Source organism: Quercus suber, unplaced genomic scaffold (assembly GCF_002906115.3).
Source record: "Quercus suber isolate HL8 unplaced genomic scaffold, Cork oak 2.0 scaffold_627, whole genome shotgun sequence".
Lineage (NCBI taxonomy): Eukaryota > Viridiplantae > Streptophyta > Magnoliopsida > Fagales > Fagaceae > Quercus > Quercus suber.
This window is the reverse complement of record NW_027070069.1, coordinates 139892-161160: the sequence shown is the minus strand read 5'-3', so window position 1 is coordinate 161160 and position 21269 is coordinate 139892. Positions and strand designations below refer to the sequence as shown.

Sequence of the window (21269 nt, the reverse complement as noted above, 5' to 3'; positions counted from 1 at the left end):
AGTAAATTGTGATCAAGTTTATAAACACTATATATCATGAAGCATATCTTGATCAAACAAGATTAGTCATTAAAGAATGACTACAATGAACATTTAGCAAGTAAATGCTCATCTAGACACGCAATGCAATTATGAACAATCCTAAGGATCAATTGCATGTCCAATGCTCAACCAATGCAAAATACACGAAGTATTTGCATCTAGGAAACAATATCCTACTAGGCATAAGAGTAAGGTACTTAAGACATATTAGTAAGATTTTAAAAGTACAAAAAAATGCTACAAAGCATTGAGATAAACACAAATACTGAATAATAAACTAAAATATAAAACAGTGTACTAAAAGTTTTAAAGAGAAGCAGTAAAAACAATAAACCAACAATTATAAAAACTAAAAATAAACTGCCTAAAAGAACCAATGTATCTAGGCCTAAACTATGCTTCCCCTAACTGTACAAGCTCACCCTCAAAATTTTCTCTCCCTTTTTGACCGGAATGGCCAAAGAGGCTAAAACTACTCAGACTAGGAATCTGAACCGTGGCTGACTAAAAAATCATTGATTTAAGAGGATAAGATAGTGATTTGACCTTGGACATAAGCAAACTGGTCCGCAGTGTGCTGTACATGAGAGTTTAGCATAGTGTACATTTGCTCTACTCTGGCTAGAAGGCGATCGAGTTTGTCTTGTCCTCATGCTGGTGCTCAAGATGATGGCTGAGTTGAAGGCTCTGGATCAATGGTGAATCGGTCTATCTTATCCTCTGTGTCACCTCCCTCCTCAACATGAGCCCGTGGTATCGTATGCACACCTGTTTTGGAGCCTTTGATATGAGCTGTGCTCCTAGTCACTATGTGTGCACCAGTAGGATAGTCCCTCTGAACCACTATGAGGCCACTAGGAATTTTGAGCCTTGTCTTTGCAATGAGGCCTATAATTAGTAAGGGGAATGGCATGACTATTCTGGAAGTTTGCTTTTCAATGCTCTTCTTCAAAATGTGGAAAATGTGTCCACAAATATCTATCTTTTTGTGGGTAAAGTGATCATATAGGAAGATTTTCCTTGCAACAGACAATGTGGTAAGGTTGGTAACCGGAAATAGATTGTGGATCATCACATGAGCAAGTGTCCTCATCTCAAGAGAGAATGGTATTATATTCATGGATGATTTCTTCGGTGTACCACCAAGTATCCTTATCATCTCCTTAATAGAACTCAATCTATCCTCATATTGCACTGTAATTGGTTGTGAGGGAGGACAAACTTCTAGGAAATCTTGAATACTTTCCCTAGTAATGACAAACTCTTTGTGTCTCACCCAGCAGTCTATGTGATTTTCTTCTACACTAGCATTGGAGAAGAACTCTTTGATGATCTCCAAGTACACAACCCCATTCAGGTTCAAGAGCTTTGTCCATGTCCTATCCTTGAGCACTTCAGGTATGAAAGTGTCCTTAAGTGATTCCATTTGTACGACCCTTTCCATGATGATCGTTTTATCCTTATAGCAATCATTATACTTCATATCAACCTCAGCAGACCTGAAGTTATTAGAATTAGTGCGTGCACGTTTAGAGGATGATCTCTTAGGAGCTGTATGCTTAGTAGGAGACGTCCGCACAAAGGAACACAGAACAGAAAAGAAACAAGTGCAAAAAACATAAAATAGAACACAAAAGCATGATTAGATACATGCTAGTTCAAAATAAAGGTAAAACAACTTAAAACCGAGCATAACCAACTCAAAACAGAACAAATGACCTTAAAACAGCATGCTATAGACGTTAAAACATGTAAACAAAAACACAATGCATGAATTTAAGTGACTATGCATGTGTGTGTTTGGGCTGTGCATGTGCTAATGCATGTGAGTGCAGCAGGTGATGCATTGGGTGTGCCTAGAGGATGCCTAGTGTGTGCCTAAGTGATGCATGAGATGTCATTGAGGCAACAATTGGGAAAATGTGTAAAACACATACCCTTTGACCAAAACATGTTATACATGTTCAATTATGAGTAAACCCAAGCATAGAGACTCACTTGAGTCCAATTCAACACAAGAATGTCACTAGGACATTCTGTCAAACACCTAACATGCAATAGTGAACACCACACATGAACAATGCATGAACGAGATGAAAACTGCTTCAATACATGCTTAGAATTCCACAAGGGGCCAACACAGATACAAACACATCAAATGGGACTTAGCCCAATCAAAATTTTGAAAAAAATTTCACAAAATTAAGAGTTCCAACCCATTTTCGAAAAAATCCCCAAATTTAGAACCCTAACTTAAATTTCTGCCTAATCTCAGGAAAAAAAAAAAAAAACATGAAGAAAATGTTTTAGAAAACATACCTTGAAGTTGGAAATGCAGAAAATAGGCTTGAGAGAGATGGGGTTTGAGAGAAAAAATGTTTTGGGTTGGACAAGGTTCGAGAAAGGCAATGCGAGTGAAGTTAAAAGTATTTGAAAACATGTCACATCTGCTACATAAAAACTAAAAACACGAGTTTTTCGCGGGTTAGGCAGGAGCGTGATAGTCGTGAGACAATCGCGAGAATGACCACTGAAGCTCAAAAGCTTTTGCAAGAAGCTTTTAGTCACGAATAAGTCACGAGACAGTTGCGATAGCCTCTGTATGAATTGAAAAATTTTCTAGTTTTTGCCTAAAAACATTGTACGAGAAGTGTATAGACGCGAAATACTTGCGAGGTAGTAGCGAGACTATCTGTATGAAAATGTGACTTTTTAATTTCCCTTAAGCACATTTCGCTGGAAGCTTTAAGTTTCGAGCTTCTCGCGAAACACCCTCTGAACCAGTTTTTGAAGAAAAACACAAAAATGCATTTTGAACAAAAACTAAAAGTACGAAAGTATAAAATCACTTTCAAAAACAAATAAAAAACTCAAAATCTTTTTGGGTTTGATCAGAAAGTACATGAGCATACACATCACATTTGAACATGTACAATCACATAAATGAGATAAGCATTAATTGAATCAAAGTCTTGTGTGTTGTGGGTGAGTATCAAGTGTGAAATAGTCCTTAGACCAGAGTGAAGCTTCAATGATCAATTCAGTCAAGTCATACACAACTAGTACTAAGTCAAGTGGTCTATCTCAATTATAGAAATGAACATATATGACCTCCCACAAATTGATTACAAAACTTAGAAGCTTTTCATTTGACTTCTGCATAAATCATAACATTTGATCCTTTTTGGATAATACATCTCTTTTTGAGATCAGTGCTTGAAATTTTTGATATTTCAACATTGAGAATTAGCTTTTGGCTTTTTTAAACACCATACATTTCAATACAAAAATCGTTTTCCCTTTTTCCTATTCAAATACTAGTATGTGCGACAGGTTTTTATAGCTCAATATCTCTTTTTCACTTTGAGATTTACATTTGGTGAGCTTTTTAGCAAAAACATAAAAATAACATGGGAAGAGATATAGGTACAAGTCTATACAAGTATCAAGACCATCAAAACTATTGACCAATCATTCATGACTAGCTTAAAGATCTATTTACAACAATCACACCTAGTTTTCAAGATTTCTTCCACACAGATAAATATGCATAAAAACAAGCTAAGCTCGTAAGTGCATTACGCCATTAGTACAAAGGTACTAGGCCAAACTCACATGTGATATACACAAGACAAGCGATCAAACTTTTTGAAGATTTTTTAATTTTTATGGGTATTTGAATTTTTGAACACACTCAAAAACAGAACACGAAAAGAAAATCAACAAAAACAAGAACAAACCAAAAGCTTGTAAAAGAAACATGCTATAAGCCAGAAGCAAATGACACATAGTAAATTATGCATGTCATGATGCATGAGCAAATGTCCCTAAACATCGGAATAATTAATACATGGACATATTATAATGCTTATGCATGAGTACCCCTTTTCACCCACACGGCATGTGCGTTTAAGGTGATATCCCTTTAGAATTGGGTACGAATGTTGTGGCCTTTAAACCTTCTAGAGAAGCTTGCCAAACAGGTGGTGAATGCATCAATCATTTTCATCGCATCCATCACACCGGAATCACCATCTCGATCTCTTGGTTGCTTAACAGCCCAATTCCTTTTGTCATTTCTAGGTCCTTTTGACCTCTAATCACTTGCATTCTTCAATGCCCTCAGCTTATGACAATTTGGTCTGGTGTGTCCTTGAAGTCCACAGTGATGACAGAAATGTTGAATTCTTGGACCTCTTTGTGATTTTGGAAGTGATTTCCCTCTAGCTTCAGGTTTAACCACTGATCGGTTATGGGGCTTATTCAACACCTGTTAGTCAGCCACATTCTTCTTCTTTTCATCCTTTACTTTTTCAGGAGTAGAGACAACTACAACTGGCTCTCTGGCCTTCACAAACTTCACTTCTTTAGAGATATTCACAGCTAAACTACTTTCTCCAATATATCCCGATTCGGTTTTGTCTGAGAAATGTTTTTAACGAGAAAGAACATCATCAAGCTTCTTAGTGGAGACCCTCTCTACCTTGGCATTTGCTTGAACCACCTCAAGCTCAAGGAATTTGATTTTTGAATAAGCTTCAGTCAGCTCACCATTCAACCTCTCTATCTCACACTTGGTCTCCTTATAATGCACTAAAAGACTTTTATAGTTCTCTTTTGCCTTTTTCATCTCTTTAATTGCTGCCTTGGCCACCCTTGTGTATTCTCCTGACTTCTCAAGTAGGAAATTGTAGTTATCTTGAAGACTCACTGCATTTTCATCTTTTTCAGCTTCAGATTCTTCTACTACTCCCATTGATTCCACTTCGCTATATTCACCAAGGTCTTCCACTGGCAAATTCAAGTCCTCCGAGGACTCTACATGAGCAATGGTCATAAAAGTGGAGTAGTTCCCTTCTCCATCACAGCTCTCTTCAGAATCAGAATTTGAAGAATCCGAGTCACTAAGTGTTGTGGCATACGCCTTGCCCTTCCCTCTTATATAGTTGGGACACTCCTTCTTGAGATGTCCACGGCCATTGCATTCATAACAGACAATGTCTTGAGGAGATTGTGAATCCTTTCCATCTTTCTTCTTAAACTCCTTCCTATCACCTTTGGAGGATGAAAACTTCCCTCTGCTAAATGGTTTCCCACTATTCTTCATCTTCAAAAATTGTCAGAAGTTCTTTGCAAGAAATGCTACATCCTTTTCCACTCCATCTTCTTCAGAGGAATCATCCATTCTTTCGGTGATGGTTTTAAGAGCAAGAGATTTACTTGACTTATGAGAAGGCAATCCAAGTTCATACTTTTGGAGAGACCCAATGAGCTCTTAGATTTTGACTTCATCCAAATCTTTACTTTCTTCTATAGTTGTGACTTTTGCTCGGAAGCTCTCCGGTAAGGACCTTAAAATTTTTCTCACCACCTTAGCATTCTCAATCTTCTCACCAAGATTGAGCTTTGCAATCACAATTTCTTTGAGCTACCCATAGAATGAATCAAAGGACTCATCATCTCCCATCTTAAGCTCTTCAAATTTAGTGGTAAGCATCTAAAGCTTTGTGTCCTTAACTTTCTTCGTGCCTTCATATGTGGTCTCCAATATCTCCCAAGCTTCCTTGGCTACTGTTATGTGAGAAATCTTGTGAAACTCATCTGGAGAAACACCACAAAATATTGCATTCAAAGCTTTACTGTTAGCGTTAGCTGCCGCAAGTGCTACTTTATCCCAAGTGGATTTAGCGGCCTCTGGCATAGTCCATCCTACTTCTACCGCATCCCAAACAGTATCATCAATTGAACACAAGAATGCCCTCATTCGGACTTTCCAAAAGGCATAGTTACTACCATCAAAATATGGTGGAACATTTAAAGATTGAGACCGGTCCATCTCAAATGGGGTCAAGGATCACACTTACGTATTTAAACCACAATGAGTATACCCCCTCTATTACCAATTGAATGCTTGAAAATGTGTTGAAAATACAAGAGCTTTTATGACCCCTAAATTAAAGTTACGGCTTGATTGATTTTACACAAACTTAATACTAAGTGCGGAATAGTGTAAATGCGAGCGGATAAACAAACAAGCTACTCTAATCCATAATCTAAGCAACACAACAATAAAATGGAATGTCAAAGAGTAGGGAAGAAAGATGCAAATACAAGATAACATGCCGATGTGTTATCGAAGAGGAAACTAAAGAACTCGGCGAAAAACCTCTCCGCCGCCCTCTAAGCGAAAATCGATCCACTAGACAATCAGTTGGGATACATGCGTTAGCAAGAGACCCTCCAAGCCTAATCTACCTTATGTACCTAAGCTCTCCAAGCTCTTACTATAACAAGGCTTCTCGGAACCATGTCTTGTCTAGTTCTCCGGATCTCGCAACAAGCTCCATGTTGCATCTGCCATCCTTGACTTCTTCCAATGCTTCCCAGCAGCACCAAAACTTCACTTGACACTCTGAAAGGGTGTGGTAAGTGTTTGGGCTATCAATCTCTCAATGGTATGGAAATGGAGAGGTAGGAGTTAAGGAAATTCCCAAAGAAAATGTGTAGAGGATTGTGGGTATAAAAATCTCTAACTCTCAAGGTGTTTGCCTAGGGTTTTCTCTCAGAAGCACTCTTCAACATTTGTGGGTAATGGGGTATAAATAGTGTAGGCACAGAAAGTGTGTATCAGAATGGACAATCTGGCAGAACAGAATGTCTTGCGAGTGTCTCACGGGAAGGCCTTACCCGCGAGATACTCGCGAGACACAACTGTCTCCATCCTGGCCTAACTCTTCACATTCCAACATGTGCAAGGCATATGAATCACTTCGCGGGATGCTTAGTCACGAGCTACTCACAAAAAATCTTTAGTCTTCAATTTCTTTAGTCTTCACACACTCTCTCTCTCTATCATACAACCCTTACAATCAAATCCCACAATAAATACAGGGTACAAAAGATTGAATAAAATTACAATTAAATTTGGCACGGAATATAAGCCAACAAAAACACATAGTTGTGAATAACAACTTTACACAATGGATATAATTGTAGTAAATAGTAAGAGAAAGGATCATAGTAAAGTGTAAATAGATATGGTTAGATAAGCATACCCTTTTCCTCGAGCTATGTTCCAGCCAGACAAATAAGCAACACCTTTTAAGGCTGTCTTCGAACTCTGCAGCTTAGTGTTGTCTTCAAGTTGAGCTAATGCTTTCCCAACACTCTTTCTTTGATGTCTTACATCTGATGGATCTACTTTCCAAAACACTGGTAGAACTACTTATCCCTTTGCTTACTCACACTCAAGGATCTTCACCAGTTGGTCTAAGCACTATGTGGATGATGCATAGTTTCTTAATAGTACAATCACTGAAGTTTTTGACCCTTCTATGCTTTTGACAAGGGTTTGTGAAATTTCTTCTTCTCTTTTAGTCTTAAGCTCGTCATCACCACCATCTATGAAGGTGGTGTTGATTCCTTTTTTATGCAAGGCATTGTATAGATCGCCAGTGAAGTTGTAGCGAGTATCTTTGCCTCTGAAACTTAAGAATACATCGAAAGTACATCTATGAGTGATGATAGCATTAGAAGAAGAAGAATTAGAAGAAGAAGAAGAAGAAGAAGAAGAAAAGGGTCCTTGGAATTGGAAAGTCAAGGAAGAAAATAGCTAAATTCTCAAGAAGAAGAATATCGTGATTAATGCTCATGTTGGTGATTATTGATTGCTAAATAGACTATGGAGTTATTAGAAATATTGAATGAATGTATTATATTTCTCAAGTAATAAAATATACATGAGTACCTTTATATAGAAGGCAGAGTGTGTAGTACAAGTATGTGTGCTATACAAGTAAACAAGGTGGGCCTAAAGCCCACAGCCTATTACACGTTAACAGTGTGAGACTAACTTGAGGTTGTCAACCAAAGCACGAAGACGTCCATTAGGATGTGACTTGGTGAGGATATCTACAAGTTGATCTTTAGAGGAGATCGAGAACAACTTGAGAGCACCTTGAACAAGATGATAATGGATAAAATGACAATTGATCTCGATGTATTTAATCCGTTCATGGAAGACATCATTGTGAATAATATGAATGGCACTCTAGTTGTCATAATAAAGAGGAGTAGCAGAGGATGTGGACACACCTAAGTCCTTAAGAAGCCATCGTAGCCAAAGAAGCTTAGATATGGTATCATTAAGGACATGATATTCTGCTTCAGTACTAGAGCAGGCCACAAGGGTTTGTTTCTTACTTCCCTAAGAAATCAGACAAGAACCAAGAAGAAAGCAATAGACAGTGGTGAACCTGCTATCAGTAAGATCTCTTGCCCAATTAGCATTAGAGAGTGCATAGAGAACAAGAGGAGATTGAGCAAAGTAGAAAATGCCATGGAAGAAAGTGCCTTTCAAGTATCGAAGAATGCACAGAATAGTAGCATAGTGAGTTGATTGTGGAGCAGACAGATACTAGCTTACCTAGTGAACAACATAGGAAATGTCTGGATGAGTGAAATAAACTAGGTTGCCAACTAAATGTCTATAAAGAAAGGGATTAGACAATGGTTTCCCTCCTGAGGGAGTCAGATACGTATTTAGTTCAACTAAAGTGTCAACAGTCTTGCTATCAGGAAGTCCAACTTGGGACAAAAGTTCAGAAGCATACTTGGCTTGAGTAATATAAAGTCCATTTATAGAATGAGTGATTTCAAGACTCAAGAAGTAGCTGAGATGTCCAAGATCCTTCATCTTAAATTGCTGACTAAGAAAATCCTTGAGTTCTTGAATACCACTGAGGTCATCATTAGTTATGATCATATCATCCACATATAGGAGAAGTAAAATAGCTAAGAGGGCAATAGCTAAGAGGGCACGAACAGATGAGATTCAAGCAACCGGAGCAAAGGTCTCTTCATAATCAATCCCATACTCCTGTGTAAAACCTTTTGTAACAAGATGAGCTTTATATCGCTCAATGGACCCATCAGAACGAGTCTTGTTCTTGTAGATCCATTTAAAACCAACCACAGATTTCCCAGGGGGGAGAGTCACCAAATCCCAAGTATGGTTTTTAGATAATGCATCAAGTTCCTCTTTCATTGCAATCTGCCATAAAGGGTCAGTGGAGGCCTCACGATAGGTGTGAGGCTCGTGCAGTGTAGCAAGGGCAGTGTAACAATGATAGTTAAGTAAATGTGCAAGAATGGATCTTACCCAAGTTGAGTGACGAGGTGGAATGTCTTGTGCAAGATCTTTAGGCGGAGCAGGAGCAGGGGACCCAAGCTTAGGGTGGGGTGGCTCATCTTTGACCTGTTCATCTTCCACCTGTTCATTAGAGGGTGATCTAGGAGAGGCATAAAAAATATCTAGTGATTGGATAGGGAGGCACGGAAACGAGAGAGTTCGACAAAGGAGCGATGTTCTTAAAAGGCAACATTGCGGGAGATATAAAGACGATGAGAGATAGGATCATAACACCGATACCCGTTTTAAGTTTTTCCATTGCCAAGAAAACAACTAAGTCTAGACCAAGGTTCAAGTTTGTTATGCTCATACGACTGAAGAAGAACGAAACAAGCAAAACTGAAGGAGCGAAGGTGGTGATAGTCTAGAGGTGACCCAAAAAGGCGCTCATATGGAGTTTGATTTGAGATGAAAAGACTAGGAATGCGATTAATAGTATGAACAACATGAAGAGCAGCTTCACCCCAAAAAGGAGCAGGAACTTTGGCGAAGAGAAAGAGAGCACAAATAGTGTCAAGAATATGGTGAAGTTTTTGTTTGGCTCTACTATTTTGCTGAGAGGTACCTGGACAAGTTAGTTGATGAATAATGCCATAGGAATGCAAAATAGCTTGGAAAGCATATCGAGTTTATTCAAGAGCATTATAATATCGAAAAATTTTGATCTGTTTGAAAAATTGAGTTTCAACCATTTTTGAAAAATTAGAATATACTTGCAATAATTTAGAACAATGTTTCATATGAAAAATCCAGCTATAGTGGGAATAATTATCAACAAAGACAACAAAATATCGAGATCAACCAATACTAGAGACAGAGGAAGGCCCCCAGACATCAGAATGAATTAGGTCAAAGATATTAATGGACAAGGATTCACTAGTATTGAAAGGCAAATCTGATTGTTTTCCTAACTGACATGAAATACAATCAAAATTTTCTATGGATACTGAACCTAACAAACCTCTAGAAGCCAAGTGTTGTACCCAAGAGGAAGATGCGTGACCAAGTCGGGCAAGCCAAAGTGCAAGGAAAGGAATAGAAGAAACTGCAGCAGCAACAGAAATAGGAGCAATAGGTGGAAGACAAAGGTTATCCACAGGAAACATACGTCCAACTCTGGGACCGGTCCTAAGCTCATGTCCTGTCCTCGGATCCTGCACAATACACCCAGAATAATCAAAAGGTAATATGGTAACCCAACTCAGCTAATTGTCCCACAGAAAATAAATTGTAAGAAAGGTTAGAAACATTAAAGACCTTAGGAACCGAGAGGTTAGAGGTCGAGATAGAACCTATATTATGACCAAACATTGTGGAACCATTAGCTATACGAATATTAAAAGGGTGTGATGCAAGTTCAAGTTGAGAAAATAAGGATGAGTAAGGTGTTATATGGTTGCAACAAGCAGAATCCATAAGCGAAGAGGAATGAGACATACTAGATAAAATTGAGAGGAAAAAGGAATAAGTTGCATTACCAACCATATGAATGGTATTAGCGATGATGTTTTGAAGGTCAACTAGTGGATCCAGAAGACTTGGACTATGTATAGATGGGAGCCATTGGTTGGATACTCTTAGTGTTAGCAGCAGTAGCAACAGAAATGGAAGCAGCTGATTTGTTACAATGATAGCAAGTCTCAATATTATGGGCAAGACATTTGTAAAAATTGCAAAAACGTTTGTTGGCGACGATTGTTGTAATAAGAAGAAGACCTGTCCTTAATTCTTCATTTAGAAGCAAAATATGCAAAAATGGATTGCAAAAATGGAATCTACGTGAAAAACTAGGTTAAAAGCACCTAGATTATGAAAAAGTCAATGGTCAAAGTCAAAGTCAACACTTGGTCAACGAAGTCAACGGTGATGACGTAAGCAGTTGACTAATGCTGACGTAAGCGGCTGACTATGTGTTGACATGGCGATGACGCTACTTGATGACGTAAGCAACGACGTGGAGGATGATGTTAGCTAGGGCTTACGTGGATGCTAACGTGACAGTGATGACATCAGAGATTATGTTAGTAGGTAACCTAGCAACGCATAAGGCGCATGGAGTCAACTCACTGAACCTTTGAGTGGCACGTGAAGGCGCGTGACAACTCTGATGTGGATGTTTCTGGCGGCGTTGAGTAGATTGGTTAACAGTCTACACAATGATATGTCTTGTGTCGTAATCGGAGGTTAGAAGTGACAGATTTGACGAAGGCAGTGGTCTTGGTGGTAGAGAAGGAGCTTTTGGCAGTTGAGATTCAACCCTAGGGACCTTTGACGATGGTGGAGCAGTCAGGAAAGGGCACTAAAAAGGCTTATTGAATGGAGAAGTTGAGGCAACGGAAAATACCGACAAAGACAAGACTACAAGACACAACAAAGTTAGAGAAGTGACTCTGATACCATGTTAGAAATACTAAATGAATGTATTGTATTTCTTAAGTAATAAAATATATGTGAGTGCCTTTATATAGGAGACAAAGTGTGTAGTACAATATGTGTGCTATACAAGTAAACAAGGTGGGCCTAAAGCTCACAGCCTATTACATGTTAATAGGACTAAAAGTGTAAAACTTTTAGAAAAAAAATAAGTTTTTTTCGAGAATCTGATAATGATACTCGTTGGTCCCACACATTTCAAGTCAACTTCTTGGCTACTTCCCCAAGTTCTTGGTTGGGTATTGGGAGAATAAAAAATAAAGGGTGGTGGAAATAAAATATAGAAATGAACCAAGGACTGAAATTCAAAGAAAGAAAGAAAAATTGTTCTTGGAATGGCTCTATGGCTTCAGCCTTGATCACTACTATCACAATTCGCAATAATACCATCGTTGATGACAGTTCTCTATTTACTTCAGTAATCAATAGTTAAATTAATGGAGGCTAAAAGGGTTTCTATCTGAATCGCAGAGGCTTTTTTGCCTCGACCCTTTTGAGAGCTGTGCTTAATGAGACTTTATATAGGCTTTCTATTTATCATCATATTCATTCTTGTTAAGTAAAAAATAAGAATAGTAGTAGAGACTTATTAAAGAATTTGCATCCGGGGGTGAAAAACACCCGCAATTGCTATTTTAGCCATTAGGAACCTAAAAACATGCTCCAACCTGGTATACAAATTCTAACAATTTTAGAACTTGTGAACAGTAGGTACTTATATTTAGAACCTACTGTTCACGAGTTTGTAAACCGATATAATATTAATTTATTCATCTCTCTCTCTCTCTGTCTCTCACTTTTTCTCTAACCCTCTCAACTCTCTTCTCTTTAAAACTCTCATCTCTTAACTCTCTTCTTGCTTGGTGCTTGTTGGTTTTGTGTGGATTTCCCTTTGATATATATATATATTTGGCGGGTTTTTGTGCATATGGTGTTGCCATGGTGGTGGGGTGTTGCTATGGTGGTGAGGTGGGTTGTTGCCGTGGTTGTGGGGTGTTGTTCTGGTGGTGAGTTGGAGGGCATGGGTTTGTGGATCGGTGTGTTGGAGTTCTAGGTTTGTGGATTGGCGTGGTGGAGGTCTGAGTTTGTGGATTGGTGTGGGTCGGCATGGTGGAGGGCGTGGTGGAACGGCGTGGTGGAGGTCTAACCTTGCTTTGTGTTGATCGACTACTGAGTATGCTTTGTGTAGATCGGCGGCCATAGGTTTTTGTGTGTTAGAGGTGGTGGTGTGTGTGTGTATCAGTGGCGGGGACCAGGGTTGCTCTTTTTTTTTTTGGGTTGGTGGTTACTCTGGGGTGTGTGTGGTGGTGGGTGGCTAAGCTAATCTTTCTAGTGGTTGCTGGAGAGAGGAAAGAGTGAGATGGGAGAAGAGAGAGAAATCAGTTTATTTATTTATTATTTTATTAAGTAGTTTATATAATTTTATTGGGTTGTATGTAAAAATAAAAATTGGAATTTATGGTGAGTTGTAAAATGGGTTGGTAAAATAGATAAAGTAAGTTTTTAGGATGTAAACTAAAACTTTTTTGGCCACTCGGATGCAAATGCTCTCAGGTCTATATTTATATTAGTTCCACATTTTCTTTTATCTCCCCTTATCGAAGATCCTTGGAAATTTTTCTCCTTGTGATTTGACCTCCAATCAATCAAGTTCCTATGAGCCCATTAATCAACCGGGGTTTTATTATTACAAATTGAACTTAGGCTGGCTATTTTCATGATTACGCACAAATTCTTTTTTATGGTCGACATGGTGGTCTGGGATTTGGAAAGTCACAAGTAGGGGTGGTAATTTGTGTTCACGTGTCGGATTTGTGTCGTGTCGACTCATAAGTATGCGACCATATAAGTCAACCCTAACCCAACATGTTTATTAAAGGGGTCAAGATTCTTTAACCCTAACACAACCCATTTATTAAACGGGTTAGTTGTGTCGACCTATTTATCAAATTTTATCAAAATGAAAAAAAAAAAAAAAAACTAATTTTAGTATTAACCAAATTGATATGAATTATGAAAAACCAAACAAAGAAATATTTTTAATATAAAATTTAGAACTAACGAGTAATTGCATCACAAATAATTATTTAAAACTAAAACATATCTCAATATCATAAATAATGAATCATAATATGTCAAAGAAAATAAACCATAACAATAATAAGTTTATATACTTAGGGTTTGAAGGATATATTGATAAAATGTCATTTAATTAAACGGGTCAAACAGGTCAAACGGGTTTCATGTGATGGACACTAACCCAACCCGTTTATTAAACGAGTTAGTCATGTTAATTTGAATATGATACGAACCCATTAAGCTTCAACCTATAACCTACTAATTTCGTGTTGTATTGTGTTGGGTTCGCATGTCGTGTTCAATTTTGCCACCCCTAATCACAAGCACCTAACCTTATATTGGACTAAATTCCATTTGAACTTGGTTCTTGGTCATTGATCTCAGCTATGGTTCCTCCAATAGCCCCTCAGCTTGTGCCAGGTTAGGAGCCCCCTCGATGGTGCAACTTATTATGCCTATTAGATTCCTAGATGCCTTCACATGATTGTTTCGACAATAGCCTACATCTATAGGTGCTGGTGAAGTAAAAATTTCAATAATAAGTGTAGATGTACTCTTACAAAATCAAAACTCCAAATATACTTAAATAACTCTCTTAACAAATACAAAGATTGGATACTACACTTAAAGAAATAAATAAATAATCTTTATTGCAAAAATTGTTATATAGCACCCTCAAAAAGATTTCTAACTCAAGTGACAAACCAAACCAGTACAAATTGGCACTCTCTCACAAACTAACGGCAGACACACAAATCCAAAATTGGACGCACCAAAGAATTGTTGTAGCACCTCACACAATTCAAAGCCGCAACATACTCTTTTCCAAGACAAAGCCACACTGCTATGCCTTTCTATAGCAAAGCCGTAACTGGTCTGAGACAATCAATATATGTTGTTCACAAATGTCGGCTAGGGCAAGTAGTATTGTCGCACATAACAAAAAATAAACCTAATATAAGAGCTATATACCGACTTAATAAATTCAAGTCACGAGTTCACAATTTATTGATGGATACCCTTCAAACTTCTGATCATTTGCTTAGGGATGAATTAATAAATTAACAATATCTAAATATATAGAACTTTTCACAAGGACATGGAAACACAACAATTGTGTATTTTACAATGGAAACTTCAATTGAATTTACCATAAAAACCAAAAAATAAAAACTTATCAGGAAGAAATCAAACAACCATCCAAATTACTTAATGCAAAATTGAGAATACGGTTTGTATGAAAGTGAGCACTAGAAGGACGAAAGCAGCGATGGTAGAAGCAATTCTCCAAGGAGTGTTAAGATAATCATGCCATAATGTTGCCATATATTTGTGACAACGTTTCTCATAGAATGCATTCAAATCTTTGCAGATGCCACTGTAATTTGCGTTAATATTTGGACACGAGATATTGATGTTAAGATTGTTGACAACATGTTTTGCCGCTTCGTTGTCGCCTAGATAATTGACCACAATTCCATTATTGCATAGTAAATATACATCTTCAGTAGTATTGATAAGGAAATCCAAGAAGATAAAGTACTCCGTAATGCATTGGTTTTCCTCATCAAGAAATTGCTCTAATGCCATAACGTTTCGAAAAAAAGCTTCCGTCTGATCATATAAACGTAAGCATGGCATGTCCAACACTCCTTTTTTTGAGTCAAAATTTAAGTCAAGTAAGAATTTTTTCGGATTCACCTTAAACTTTACTCCTGCCTCTTTCAATTGCGTTGCCGAGTACTTAAGTCTATCCGTATCAGTTCGTCCTTTCGGTTGGCTCGAGGGTGGAAGTCGGTAAAAGGTTCTATACAGATCAGTGAAGTGATCTATTTTCACATCCTTGGGTTCCATTTTTTGAAGGTTGAAACAGTCAAAGAACTTAAAAGTATGTTCAATTAACGGAAGGGAGTTGGAGTGATTGGGAAAAGCAAGGTTGAATAGTTTCTCAATAACAAAGAATGGAAGCTGGTTTTCAAGTAATACCAAGTCAAGCATCATAATTGGATACATCCATTGGCTTCCTAGTATAGGATCATCACTTTTCATACTATTGTTATCATACCTCAGGAAAAGCTCTATAATGAAGATAGCATCCATCAAAATCATTTTCACAAAAGCATCACTGTGCATACTAAACGAAATAGTCTCCTCATAGCAATAGTAAATGCTTTCTTCCATCCCCCTTATAGTGCTCACTAAACTTTCCAAATTTGTCTCAACCTCATTCCGTTCCATGAAACTCTTGACATATTTTACTTTATGCTTTTCCGCGGTTTGCAATTTTTCATTGAAGTGGTGAAAAGGACCAATTGAAATAAACATAGGAGTGTAGGCTTTAGCATTCACCATGCGAAGGTGATTTGGAACTCTGTTGATATGACACTCAACTGATGGAGCCTTCGACCTTTCAAACATTGTTTTGATGTCATTTACCAACTGTCCATTTTGATTTTCATTTCCACTTGAAGTGTATGCTTCTCTACCTGCTGATTGTCCCATCGAGTGGCCTTCTTTAAATTTCCTGACGAGGAAGACAAGTGCCTCTAGCATTATAAACATTTGGTGATAATATCAAGGGAGTCAATACTCAATACCGCACCGGGAGTTGTTTTCAAAATGAAATATTTTGCTACTGATTAATATATCAAAGTCCTACCCATGCAGTCCCATAAATAAATAATAAGATATCCAGGTACATAATTGTATTTTTCTTTTTCTGAATAAGCTACATCCATGTTATTAGATAATAAGATAATTTGAAAAGAAAAATTATTAGAAGTAGCAGCAGCATAAACAGGGGGCAGCGTGAGTGTGAGAATACGCAACCAGGCAGGGTACAACTATGTTATAATGGAGTATCAAATGAATGGGTTTGGGTGGACATAATTGAGTTGGGTGTAGTACATAAAACTCATTTATCTATTTATTATCCATTTAACTAATTACTTCTAATCCAAGTTCAACCAAACCCAATTATTATGTGTAAATCCCAACCCACCTAATTACACCATTAAGACCAAAGTACTCTTAAAATCCTTTAAAATTACCGAAATACCCCTTAAACCTAAAAAAAAAAAAAAAACCAAATATGATAAAAAACCACTAAAAATTACTAAAATACCTCCTCAAACCTATAAAATGACCAAAATATCCCTGAAATCTTAAAATTGACCAAAATGCTCCATAAACTTAAAAATGACCGAAATACATCTGAAACTAAAAAATGACAAAAATATCCCTGAAAACTAAAAATTACCAAAATATCCCCTAAACCTCAAAATGACCGAAATACCCCATAAACCTAAAAAAGACTAAAATATCTCCGAAACCTAAAAAATGACCGAAATACTCCTAAAACCAAAAAAATGACCGAAATACTCCCGAAACCTAAAAATTACCAAAATATCCCCTAAACCTAAAAATGACTGAAATACCCTTTAAACCTAAAAATGACTAAAATACCCTCAAAACCTAAAAAAATGACCAAAACAACTCCAAAACCAAAAGAAAATGACCGAAATACCCCCCAAACCTAAAAACAACCAAAATACCCCCCAAAACCTAAAAATTAACCGAAATACCACATAAACCTAGAAAATGACTAAAATACCCCCAAAACCTTAAAATGACCAAAATACCCCCTAAACTATAAAATGACCAAAATGCCCCCTGAACCTAAAAAATGACCAAAATACCCTGAAACCTAAAAAAATGACCACAGTATCCTCAAAACTATAAAATGAAGAAAATACCCCTAAACCTTTAAAATGACCCAAATATACCCAAAAACTCTAAAATGACCACAAATAACCTGAAACCTCTAAAATTATCAAAAATGCCCTGAAACCTCTAAAACGACCAAAATATCTAAAATGACCAAAATACCACTAACTCTATAAGATGAACAAAATACACCCGAAGCATCTAAAATTACCAAAATAGAGGTTTGGGGTATTTTGGATGTTTTAAGGGTATTTTTGTCAAATTAAAGGTTCTAAGAATATTTCAGTCATTTTGTAGGTTTCGATGGAATGTTCTTAAAATAGTGTTATTTTGCAAAAAATCCCATATATATGCATCCTCCCCTCACAGCTGAGTGGGACCTATCAATTGTGAGGGGATGATGCATATACCTGGAATAGGGTATTCTTCCTCCCATCTTAGATAAGGGAAAATTGGTGATATTTGTATCAACATTCCAATCTAACCAAAGCTAAAAGCTAATTGAATGAAAAAGACAGAGACTGGAAAATATTTAAAAAGCAGTGAACGTAATGCCTAATATTAATTGAAAATAACAGTTTNCAAGTTCATCACAGCTCCTATGATTCATGATAGGGGGAGTGATATGATAAGGGAAGTACTTTATTGTTTGTACCTATTGCTTTTGTAAGCTTTTAAGGTTTTTAGGTCTTTGTACCCATGCTATGTAGCTTTAGTACTTGATATTAAATGTCATGCATTTTCTTTAAGTACACCACTCTTGTGCCCTTGTAGAATCTTGTTCCTAGATGCATATATGTTTTGTGCATTGGTTGAGTGTTGGACATGCAAATGATACTTTGCAAATAAGCTTATTTACTTGCATGTCCAGATGTTCATTCCTTGAGTGAGTGAGCATTGTGATCACTAGTATATAGTGATTGCTGTTTTGGTCAAGCCATGGTTTAGTGTTTTATCCTATTTTTGCTTGATCTCGTTGTGCTTGCTCCATATGCATTACAAGTTTTCTACATACAATGAACTTATTGTGTTATTGTGTTTCAGGAGATTTTTTGGTCTTATGGTTCAAGAGCTTCACAGATTCTAGAGTTAGGTGTGAGTGAGTTTTCCAACTGTTCCCAACTCACGCGTTAAGTATAAAATTTGTTGTAGGGTTTTATCACGGAATAGCTAAAGGGGGAGATTGTAAGGTTGAATTTAATCAACCATTTTGTTGGCTTTATTTCTTGGAAATTTGCTTGTATTTCAGCACATAGAAACCTTGTATTTAGGTGGGATTCATGTAAGGGTAGTGAGTGAGAGAGTGTGAAGAAATGCTCAAGATTGTGCAAGGATGCAGGGCTTCTGGGCTAGGACTCACGAGTGACTCGCGACTAGCAAGCCGCCAAATGCAGCATACGAGTGAAGCATGCGAGAAGATGAACAATTGTGTCAATTGGAGCACTATAGGACAAAAAGTCTAGCTTGGCCGTTCTGTTATCTCGCGGCTTGAACTCATGACTTAGCCAAGTCGCGAGGCCAAGCCGCCAACCAACTCTGTTTTGAAAAACCTGACTCTTCGCATTCCTATCTCACCCTAGTATAAATACCCCTCATACCTATGAAATGTAGAGAGCTTCCAGAGAGAATTTTGAGAGAGAAAACCTTAGAGAAAAACAAGATTGATTCATCCACAATCTTCACATAGAGACTTTTCAAATTCCTTTACTCTCACCCTCTCCATTGATACATTATTGAAAGGTTTTTGACCAAATCCTTATCTCACCATACCCACATATGTGAGAAAGTCTTTTGCTGCTAAGGGAAGCAGTTTGGAAGGGACCAATGGTTATTAGTTGATGTTATGGTTTAAAGCAGAATCTGGCAAGCTAGAAAAGACAAAGATTCAGCGTAACCTCGTTGGAGCAAGAGGCTTAGAGGGCTTAGGTACCTGGGTAGATTAGGCTTGGAGGGTCTATTGCTGTTCATGTATCCCAACTTCATTTTCTAGTGGATTATTGATCGCTTAGAGGGCGGTGGAGAGGTTTTTCGCTGAAGGCTTTGGTTTCCTCTGCGATAACACATCATTGTGTTGTCCTTGTCTTTATATCTCTGTTCCCTTAATCTTTACCATTTAATTTCTATTGTGGATGTAATTTTAATTGGTTTAGATTGTTTATCAATTCTGATATAAGCTTGTTATCATTTTCCATATATACATTGTTTGATATAAAGCTTGAATTGATAATTTGTTATTTGCGGGTCTAAACGTTCATAGTGTCTTCAATGCTATTTGAACTTTCAGTAGGTATAACAATTTCTAACAGAATGTTTAGACCCCAAAACAACATTTGTAGGTAATGTGGGTATATATAGTCTGGGTACAGAAAGTGTGTATCAGATGGCATAGCCTAACAAAATAGAATGTTTCGCGAGTGTCTTGCGGGAAGGCCTTACCCGTGAACTACTCGCGAAACACAACTGTCTCCATCTGTACTGACTCTTCGCATTCTAGTCATGTGCAGGGCACATGCATCACTTCGTGAGATGCTTAGTAGCGATCTACCCGCGAGAAATATTCCGTCTTCAATTGCTTGAGTTTTCACACATAGTTGTGAATTATAAGTTTACAAGGATGGTAACTAATAGTCAGGTCATAGTCCTTTAATTGCTCCAACCATCTTCTTTGTCTTATATTCAACTCTTTTTGAGTAAAGAGGTACTTGAGGCTCTTATGGTCAGTGAATATCTCACACTGTTCTCCATAGAAGTAGTGCCTTCAAATTTTTAGAGCAAAAACCACCGCAGCTAACTCCAAGTCATGTGTGGGATAATTCTGCTCATAAGACATTAACTGTCTAGAGGCATAAGCCACTACCTTCCTATGCTGCATAAGAACACACCCCAAGCCTTTCCTAGAGGCATCACTATAAATGGTGAAACCTCCACTACTTAAAGGTATGGTGAGAATGGATATTGACACTAGCCTCCTTTTCAATTCCTGGAAGCTTTCTTCACACTTTCTGATCCACTCAAACTTAGCTCCCTTTTAGGTCAAGCGAGTCAAAGGCATGGCTAAGTGAGAAAATCCTTCAACAAACCTCCTATAATAACCAGCCAGTCCCAAAAAGCTACAAACCTCTATCACACTATTTGATCTATTCCATTCTACTACTGCTTCCACTTTCTTAGGGTCAATAGCAATCCCATCTTTAGATACAACATGCCCAAGGAATGCAACATTGTCTAGCCAAAATTCACATTTTTAAAGCTTTGCAAACAACTTCTTCTCATGCAATAGTTGTAGTACAAGCCTCAAGTGATTCTCATACTCCTCCACACTCTTGGAATATATCAAGATATCATCAATAAAAACCACAACAAATTTATCTAAGAAGGGTTTAAACACCCTATTCATCAAGTCCATAAAGGCTGCCGGTGCATTGGTTAAGCCAAAAGGCATCACCAAAAATTCATAATGACCATATCTTGTACGGAAGGCTGTCTTGGGCACATCAGCAGTCTTAATCTTTAATTGATGGTAACCAAAACGAAGATCAATCTTAGAGGAAACCTGTGCGCCTTGGAGTTGATCAAACAAATCCTCTATCCTTGTTTAAGGGTATTTATTTTGTACTATCACCCTATTCAGCTCCTTATAATCAATGCAAAGTCGCATGCTCCCATCCTTTTTCTTTACAAACAACACAGGTGCACCCCAAGGGGAAACACTAGGCCTGATGAAGCCTTTGTCAATTAGCTCTTGCAGTTGTTCTTTTAATTCCCTTAACTAAGCAGGTGCCATTCTGTATGGGGCTTT

General features: G+C 37.6%; 1 protein-coding gene across 1 annotated transcript; it reads right to left on the bottom strand.

Annotated features, from left to right (window-relative positions):
* Positions 1-14827: 14827 nt before the first annotated feature.
* On the bottom strand, positions 14828-16297 carry LOC136064112 (UPF0481 protein At3g47200-like). Its single transcript, XM_065765427.1, has one exon. The coding sequence runs from the start codon at positions 16295-16297 to the stop codon at positions 14954-14956; it is 1344 nt and encodes a 447-aa protein (XP_065621499.1). The 3' UTR covers positions 14828-14953.
* Positions 16298-21269: the final 4972 nt, after the last annotated feature.